This window comes from Sciurus carolinensis, chromosome X, assembly GCF_902686445.1.
Source record: "Sciurus carolinensis chromosome X, mSciCar1.2, whole genome shotgun sequence".
Taxonomy (NCBI): domain Eukaryota; kingdom Metazoa; phylum Chordata; class Mammalia; order Rodentia; family Sciuridae; genus Sciurus; species Sciurus carolinensis.
The window spans coordinates 73,952,385-73,961,601 of record NC_062232.1 but is presented as its reverse complement, the minus strand read 5'-3'; the positions used below and the strand labels follow the sequence as shown (position 1 = coordinate 73,961,601).

General features: G+C 34.6%; 1 protein-coding gene across 1 annotated transcript; it reads left to right on the top strand.

Moving 5' to 3' along the window:
* Positions 1 to 3,858: 3,858 nt before the first annotated feature.
* Pabpc5 (poly(A) binding protein cytoplasmic 5) lies at positions 3,859 to 7,977 on the top strand. Its single transcript, XM_047535955.1, has 2 exons — positions 3,859 to 4,037; positions 4,579 to 7,977. The coding sequence occupies exon 2, from the start codon at positions 4,715 to 4,717 to the stop codon at positions 5,873 to 5,875; it is 1,161 nt and encodes a 386-aa protein (XP_047391911.1). The 5' UTR covers positions 3,859 to 4,037; positions 4,579 to 4,714; the 3' UTR covers positions 5,876 to 7,977.
* The last annotated feature ends 1,240 nt before the right edge of the window (positions 7,978 to 9,217 follow it).

Below are 9,217 nucleotides of genomic sequence, written 5' to 3'. Positions count from 1 at the left end.
GTATAACTATAATTGATCATCTCTATTTAACATTATTTGGTTTCCCTGCTCCACTAACTTCTTAGCCTCTGGTAAACACCATTATATTCTCTATCAAATCAATTTTTTTATCCTCCACATAAGAACAATAACATGGGAGTATTGGTCTTTGCCTGGCTTATTGAACTTAACAAAATGTCCTCCAGTTCCATCCATATTGCCACAAATGACCAGATTTCATTTTTATGACTGAATAAGATTCCTTTGTGTATTTATGCACATTTTTGTCCATTCATGTGCTAATGGACACCTCAGTTAATTACAGATATTATGAATAGAGTCACAATAAACATGAGAGTGCTGATATGTCTTTGATGTGCTAATTTCATTTCCTTTTGATATATACCTAAAAGAGACATGCCTGGATCACATGGTAGTTCTATTTCTAGTTTTTTTGAGAAGCCTCCATAATGTTATCCATAATCACTATACTAGTGTACATTCCCTGTATCAGTGTATAAAGAGTTCCCTTCCCTCCACATTCTTGCCAGCATTTTTGTTTTTGTCTATTTGAAAATAGCTATTCTAACTGGGGTGAAATAGTATCTCATTGTTTTGATTTGCATTTTCTTGATGAGAATGGATATGAGCAATTTTTTAAAATACTCATTGACCTCATGTATCTTCTCTTGAAAAAGTTTTAACTGTTTATATAAAACTGCTTTCTCTTGATTTGCAACAAATTCCCTAGAGCTTTAAAGTATAAGTTATAGCTAAAGCCTTGAATACATATATAAATTGTAATTTTATAATTTAAAATACTGGAAATATGATACAATATTAGTGAATAAGATATTCTAGTTTATAGGTAGTTTAGCCCAAATCCCTTTTGATTATAAATTCTGTTGATTTTTTTCTGGTGTTGGTCACTTTCTTAAGTTAGGAAGTGCAACCAAATAAGTACACTTTAATATTTCTTTCATGATTAATCTTATCAAATTGCCTCAGGATTAGCACTGAGCACATACGTTCTCAGGGCTCAGGATAACTTTTGCAGAAACCTAGAAAAGGAGTTACTCCAGGCCCCCAAATTTACTGTAGAAATGTCTGTTTGGAGCACATTCTTAATATCAAATTATTTTCTCTCTCAAAATAGCCAAGTTCCAAGTAATAAAGATTTTACTTCGTATTTTTGTGCAGCCATTCCACTCTGCATTCAAGACGATAGCAAGTATACTTTCATAATGGAAAGTAGCAACTTAAACAGTTGAGTTTTTTTTTTTTTTTTTTTTTTTTTTTTTAATGTAGAGACACAATGTTAAATGTTTGTTAATCCAGGAAAACAAACTCACAACTCTTTTCTTTCTCCACCCATACTGACATATTAGTATCAAATATAAATACAATGTCTGATGGAATGCACTTAGAATGCCAGTTGCTCATCACTTTCCTTATGCAAAATGCTTTTCAGATTTAGAAAGTCTCAGATATGATTCAATCAACTGCTTCAGGAATGTAGGCAGGGACTTTTAATAGATTTTAATATGTGAATCAGATTACATATACTGCAAACTTGCCCTTTAGAACATAATAAAAATTACAAAAGAATGTTCTATATTTGATTCTTTATTTCACAGACTTTTCAGTATACATACTAAAAAACTAAACAAATTATGTATGAAAATGCTTTCCTTTTCTGTATTACATTCCTGCTTAGCAGAAAGGAATTTACTAAAAACTCATTTATTTCAAAGCAGTTCAAAATTTCTTATCTTTAGGGCTGGGGATGTAGGTCAGTGTTACAGTGTTTGTGTAGCATGTGCAAGTCTCTGGGTTCTATCTCCAGCACTGCAAAGCAATACTACTACTACTACTACTACTACTACTACTAATTTTTTTTTTTAAAACACTGATCTTTGATCTGACTTCTCTCACTCTAGTTTAGTCTGCGTAAACTGCAACGATTCCAAAATTGCTGGTAAACAGAGACAGGAAGTTATTTTGAAGATTTGTATTTTAGGAACCTAATTGTATAATCTTAGAGAAAACATGGACAAATAAAATTGAAAACAGAAAACATTTAGATGGTTACACAAACAAATGAAAATACTGATTTGTTCCAGTGATGAGATTGTGGAAATTATTCTTTTGCATTTCTAATTTTAATATAGCATTTTCAATAAAGTAATATTTTTAAGTGAGAAAAAATAAAGACCAGACCAGAGTTTTAGTCCAGTGATACTCAGGCATATATTGAAATATGCTTATTTTTATTAATGTGTTTTTGTTTTTTGCAATACTGGGGATCATACCCAGAGCTTTATGTGTGCTAAACGAGTACTCTATCACTAAGCAACACTACTGGCCCTGGAAAGATTTTTATACAAATATGTTTAAAATGCTATAAAGTAACCAGATGTCCACAAATGTTTTCACATGTAGGTCACTTTGTTCATATTGTAAAATCAGTTTATTAGTCTATCTGTAGAATTTTTTTTTCATATTTGCCTTTTTTCAGATAGTCTGTGTCCTAGAATATTTTCATATAGTCTGTGTCCTAGAACCCTAGAAAGCCAGCACAAGAACACCAAAAGAATACAACTAAATTTTTGAGTAAGCAATAAGGGTAAATAAATGTCATCTCTCCTCAAATATACAGTTTAATGGAAACTGTAAAATGTAAAAAACGAAGCAGCACCTGAATTTAGCCTGCAATTCTAAGAATTTCTTAAGAAAACATCCATTAAGGTAATGAATGTCCTTTTCTTGGATTCTTTTTTCCCCAGGATCTTTTCCAGCCTAAGAGAACTGATAAATGCTTTGTTTGTGTTTTCTTCCATAGTGGAAGGACTCAGCATGGGGTATCTCAAGGATTAGTTTGTGCATGATAAATCATGGTGTGGTGGGTGTTCTCTGTGTGTGTGTGTGTGTGTGTGTGTTAGTTGTTTGTTTTGTTTTTTGAAGGTAGGAGTAAGATTTCTCTCCAAAACACTTTCTCAAAACTCTTAAGTTATTATATCTTTTTTGGGAAACCTTCTAGTTGAGTCTAATCTCACAACATTCTTCCCTGCAATGCTTTATAGTTGACTACTTATTTTTAAATATGCAATTGTGTAATACTTTAACATATTTATTTTATTTACAGAAATTAATTATATATTTTGCATAGATTCTGCAGGTATTATCTCTAACTGAAGTTTTAGAATTGTGTTTCTGAATTCAGTTTAACAGCTTCAACGTTTTTTGGCACTAAAAACCATGAAAAGCCATTTTATGGCTCTCTAATCATTAAAACCATAATATTACTGAAGCAAAGAACTCTGCCTGCTACCTGGGGATAATGGTACCATTATGCTGGAGATTAATGGAGTAAGGATAAAGGCCAAACACAACATGGCCTGGTGTTCTATTTGACCCTGTGATAATTTAGCACTAGACTGGGAGCCCAGTCCAGGCATCAACGTTGACTTTCCAAAGCACTCAGGAAAGTATTTTATATCCTCTTTCCTAAGCAAAATGATTTAGGGCATTCGTTTTTGGTTTTTTTTTTTTGTTTTTTTTTTTTTTGGTTATTTCTTTCTGCCATTGTCATAACCTCCTGTGATGTGGGGCTGAACAGCATAAAGAAAATATTTAAAAATTTTAAATAAATAAATACAAATTTTAAAAGAAAAATCTAAATACCACATTGATTTCTTTTCTTTTTCTTTCTTTTTTTTTTTTTTTTTTTTTTTTTTTTTTTTTTTTTTTTAAATCTTGGCACAGAGCAAGCGGGAAGTTACTTAGCACGGTTCCGGGTTTCCTCGCGCCCCGCCCGCACTCCCTACCACAGCTATAAGCTCTTGGTCCCTTGGTTGGTCTGTCCTGAGGTAAGCAACCCCCAGTCCATCGGTCCCCTCTGGGCCCGCCCGCCGCGCATCTGCCCTTCTCTGCTGACTCCGCCCTGCATCTGTCCGGACCCGCCTCGCGTCTGAGCTGACCCTCTCTACGCCTCTGCGAGTCAGTCCCTCCGGACCTGCCACGAGCGTCAGGCTTCTGAAATCACCGCGCCTCACTCGGTCCGTACCCAGTGGGCATCTTGGGTATCTGGGCGGTCTCCGGTTCCTCGCGCGCGTGTGTGTGTCTGTCTGTCTCTCTGTCTGATCCGCTGCCAGCAGCTTGTCTGCCGGTCCAACGCACCAAGTGTCTAGTATGCCCTTTCGCTGTTGCTGAGTGCGGAGCGGCCTTAGTAAGCTGCTAGCCCGCCTGAGACCGGCCAGCCCGGCAGCGGCGGAGGAATACACACTGGGCCCCTGCCCTTGTTGATATCATTTTAAACCAACAGGAGCTCGAGGCCTATATTTATGCAGAAAACCGGTCTCAAGGCCTCTGTCGGCAAAGCTAGATGTGGGGAATCAGCCAGCTGCTTGGTGATTTCTTAAAATTTAACGGGGAAAGGAATTTTCGTTCCTGATAGTGGCTTTTGAAACTGATTTTAAATCTGATCGGGTGAAAAATGTAAGTCCCTTTAGGGAGAACAGATTCGTTATTGGGTGCTTTTTTGTCTGATACGTTTTTCTGAGCCTGCTGACCAGCTGTTTCTGAACTTCATTTTCTCAGCCTCAGCCTCAACAGTGATTGAGTCTGCTTTTAGCTTGCCTTCGCCTGCCTTGGCTTTTTCTGTTCGTGAACAGCTGTTTGGCCCATAGATTAGAGAAAGCAGCCTTTTTTTCTTTCCCAAGAGAGCCTCCTCTCTATGCTTAGAGAGATGGGGAGCGGGGAGCCTAATCCTGCTGGCAAGAAAAAGAAGTACCTCAAAGCTGCCCTGTACGTGGGTGATTTGGACCCTGATGTCACTGAGGACATGCTCTATAAGAAGTTCAGGCCTGCTGGCCCTCTGCGTTTCACCCGAATCTGCCGTGACCCAGTGACCCGCAGCCCCCTGGGATATGGCTATGTTAACTTCCGCTTTCCTGCTGATGCTGAGTGGGCCCTGAACACCATGAATTTTGATTTGATTAATGGCAAACCATTCCGCCTCATGTGGTCACAGCCAGATGACCGCTTAAGAAAGTCTGGTGTTGGAAACATATTCATCAAAAACCTGGATAAATCAATTGACAATAGGGCCCTGTTCTATTTGTTTTCTGCTTTTGGGAACATTCTCTCCTGCAAAGTGGTATGTGATGACAATGGCTCTAAGGGTTATGCCTATGTGCATTTTGACAGCCTGGCCGCTGCCAATAGGGCCATCTGGCACATGAATGGAGTTCGACTGAACAACCGCCAGGTATATGTTGGTAGATTCAAATTCCCGGAAGAGCGTGCAGCTGAAGTCAGAACCAGGGATAGAGCAACATTCACCAATGTTTTTGTTAAAAACTTTGGAGATGACATGGATGACGAAAAACTGAAAGAACTTTTCAGTGAATATGGGCCAACTGAGAGTGTTAAGGTAATAAGAGATGCCAGTGGGAAATCTAAAGGCTTTGGGTTTGTAAGGTATGAGACACATGAGGCTGCCCAAAAGGCTGTACTAGACCTGCATGGAAAGTCAATTGATGGGAAAGTCCTGTATGTAGGGCGAGCACAGAAGAAAATTGAACGACTAGCTGAGTTAAGGCGGAGATTTGAACGGCTGAGATTAAAAGAAAAGAGTCGACCTCCAGGAGTGCCTATCTATATTAAAAACCTGGATGAGACCATCGATGATGAAAAACTGAAGGAGGAATTTTCTTCATTTGGATCAATTAGCAGAGCCAAAGTGATGATGGAAGTAGGGCAAGGCAAAGGGTTTGGTGTCGTCTGCTTTTCTTCTTTTGAAGAGGCTACCAAAGCAGTGGATGAGATGAATGGTCGAGTAGTGGGCTCCAAGCCCCTGCATGTCACCCTGGGCCAGGCCAGGCGCAGGTGGTGAGAATCAGAATTTCAATTTGTTTCAGCCTTAGCTGGTGCCTAGTTTGGGCTCCTTTGTGATAAGGGGTTATTTTATGCCAATTCACAGGTTTTTTTTTTTTTTTTTGAAGTGAATACTTTCTTTTGAAAACAAAGTAAAACTAGAAAGCCTTGTTCATTTTAGTGAACATAATTTCTAATTGTAAAATTGTCATTTTATACAATTTTTGATATAATATCCTTGGTAATGTGTAGAGTAAAATTTATTCCACATTTTTTCTGAACAGCCAAGGTGAGGCAATTGATTGAGTATATTTCCCTCTTTAATTCAGTAATACTACATTTAATTTCTTCCATGAAAATGTTCTCAGCATTGTCCTTACTTTTGAACCCATTGCAGTGAAAACTTCTAACTTGCTGGTTTGAGAAACCAGCAGAGCAGGGGAAAATGTATATGATTCAATAAACATCTACGTGTAATTCCACTAAAACATTATTTAAAATGAATATTCTTTTAGAAAGATGTGAGAGGGTTTTTTTCTTCCCTTATTTATTTGTATTTTTTCTTTTGAAAATATATTGTGAATATACTGCAGAATTGGTAGTGGCTTTGAGTAGTGTTGGGAGTTCTGTATTAACTTCATGCCCAGTTTTCACAATCAGTACCTTTGGAAACTAACACTTTATGCAGTAGCTATTGAAATTATGGTTTGCATCTTAAAAACCTTTTAAGAAAGAGTCGATATTCCAGGACACTCTAAGGACCACTCTTATCTTTCTAAGTTCCTTAGTACATACATAGGTAATATTAAATTAACAAAATGAATAACTGCACTAACTTGCCTTTATCCATAGATAATTTAATATTTTACTTTCATCTTTCATCAAGTGTCAATGTGAATGTTAAATAATCTATAGAATTATGTTGAAAACTACCTTAAAGATCATATATTAAAATTATTATTATTTCTTGTAAATTCTTGTAAATGTATCCATGTGATAACATTCACAGAACTTTCAAAGTTAGGGAACAGGTTGTGTCTTGGTTAAGTCATATGTCTCCATCCATCATGAGAACTAGTAACTTGATACAGTTCTGTTTATGTCTGTGGCTACTTGGAAATTCAGAAAAAAGTAATGTTCTGTTTCATACTGCTCTTACATTATGTGTCATACAACTTCTAGATTACAAATTCTCTACATTTCACTTACAGTTCCCTGTTCTTATTGTCTACCTTCCATCCATATTCCATTTATTTTTATCATTTTTTATTGCCTTTCTTATGCATACCAGTTCAAATCCATTTGAGAATTAGAGAAATACCGAATTTACGTAAAATTTGAATAATTGCTTTTAAATAACGATTCACTTCTACCACAGATTCAACTACAAGAAAATGCTTTGTCTGTATTGTCAGTTGGTTTTATTACATTATACATAAATCTTTATTTCCGTACATGCTACAACATAAATATATAATTTTATTAACCCTTGTTAGCCCTTTGACCATAAAATAATGAGAATAAACTTTTCTACCTGTTTACCTACAAATTTAATGTAATGCATGACCAGGTAATTTCAAAATAAAAATCACTGTTTTTTATTATAAACATAATATGTGATTATTATAAAAATACACAGAGCAAAAGAAGGAAGTAAAATAATAACAATTCAGAGATAATACTTTTAGTATGTGCATATCCATCATACCTTTCCCCCCATATATGGCCATGTGTTTTTACATAAAACACTGTACTACTTGTATTGTTTTTAATTCTAAACTGAATCATCTTCATATTTTCATGGCAATAAAGATCAATTTATATTATTATTTTAGTGCTTGCATAATATTCCATTGTGTGAATATACATAACATATCTAAAAGGTTGTTGTTGAAAAAGGTTTATATGTTTTCAATATTTTTTTACATTTATAAACAATACCATGATGAACATCCCTTTTTAAAAAAACATTGTGAATTATTTGAGTTTGAGAAAAAATTCTCCATGATGTAAAAGCTTAAATCTGCTAGCAAATTAAAATACACATCTTATTTATCTAACAAAATTTTGGAAAAACTTCAGTATATATTCTGCATTTAAATTGATAAGTGGAAATCTATAAAAAAGGAGACAGATGTTATGAATCTAATTACTTATATTATTGTGTTCATTATGACATTCCAAATAAAAATTTAAATAGTTAACATTGGTAATTATCACATATACTCTCTTTTTCTTTATATATAACCAGTTTTTATTTAAACTTATAAACCTGTAATGTCAGTGTTAGCCTTCATATTTTACAAATGTTTTGATTCAATATACATCTAGAAAGGTATCTACAAAGTGAAAATCATCAAGTATAAGAATTTAATGGAAATTTTTGGGATTATGTAAGTATTTAATGCTATTTTTCAAAGGTCAGTTTATATAAAAAAAGAGAAATTAAAATGTGCCACAGTTCTATTAAAATCTATATGTTTATGGCACTGCCAAACATTTGAAAAAACTGTAAATTCCCTTGGTGAAAATCAGAGGAAAAATACAAATGAAAGTTAATCTCTATAATTTTTTCAATCTTGTATATTTTATTTTTGGCAACATTGCATAGACTATAAATAATTAAGCCAAGATTTAAAAAGATATTTATTGTTTTTCATTTCCTAGTGCAATTAGTAAAAATATACTATGAGTGGTCAGGTTAAGAATGGACTGTATGATACATATTTTGTTTTGTTTAGATTTTTGTAACAGTTACCTGTACAAACTTTTAGGCCCACAGAGAAGAAAATTCAGAATATTGTGATTGCAAGCTTTCATCATCAAGGTTATTTGGGGGAGGATCTTATGTACAGGAAGTTTCACACATACTGGTGCCAATGTAATATCCATGATTGAGGAAAAAAGTGTTATATGTGTAAGTGATATTTTTAGTTCGGTGGAAAAAGGCAAGAATACATAATTCTTTAAGGAGAAACTTGGAAATGGAGTAAATACTATCTTCCTTGTAAATAAATGACCTAATTTAAGGTTGCTTATTATAATAAGTAATGATAAAGGTATCAATAAATGACTGAAAATAGAGGATAGAAATATTCCCAGTACCTATAAAAATACTTGAAATATTGTAGGCATTCCACACATACTTGTTGAATGAATACATTCATAATGTGAATTATACTCCTCCAGGTGTTTGCTTCCAAATTCTCCTTTCAATATTTATCAAAATAAATGTTATTATATAATATGTGGTTTTATTAAATATCATCGTACTAAGAAAAAGTAATTCTGAACTGATTGGATTGATCACATAGACTGGTGCTTATGCATAAGGTCTTGGCTACCTGAACTCATTTTTATA

Coding starts and splice junctions, on each gene's coding strand:
- Pabpc5 (XM_047535955.1), top strand. CDS start 4,715: ATGCTTAGAGAGATGGGGAGCGGGGAGCCTAATCCTGCTGGCAAGAAA.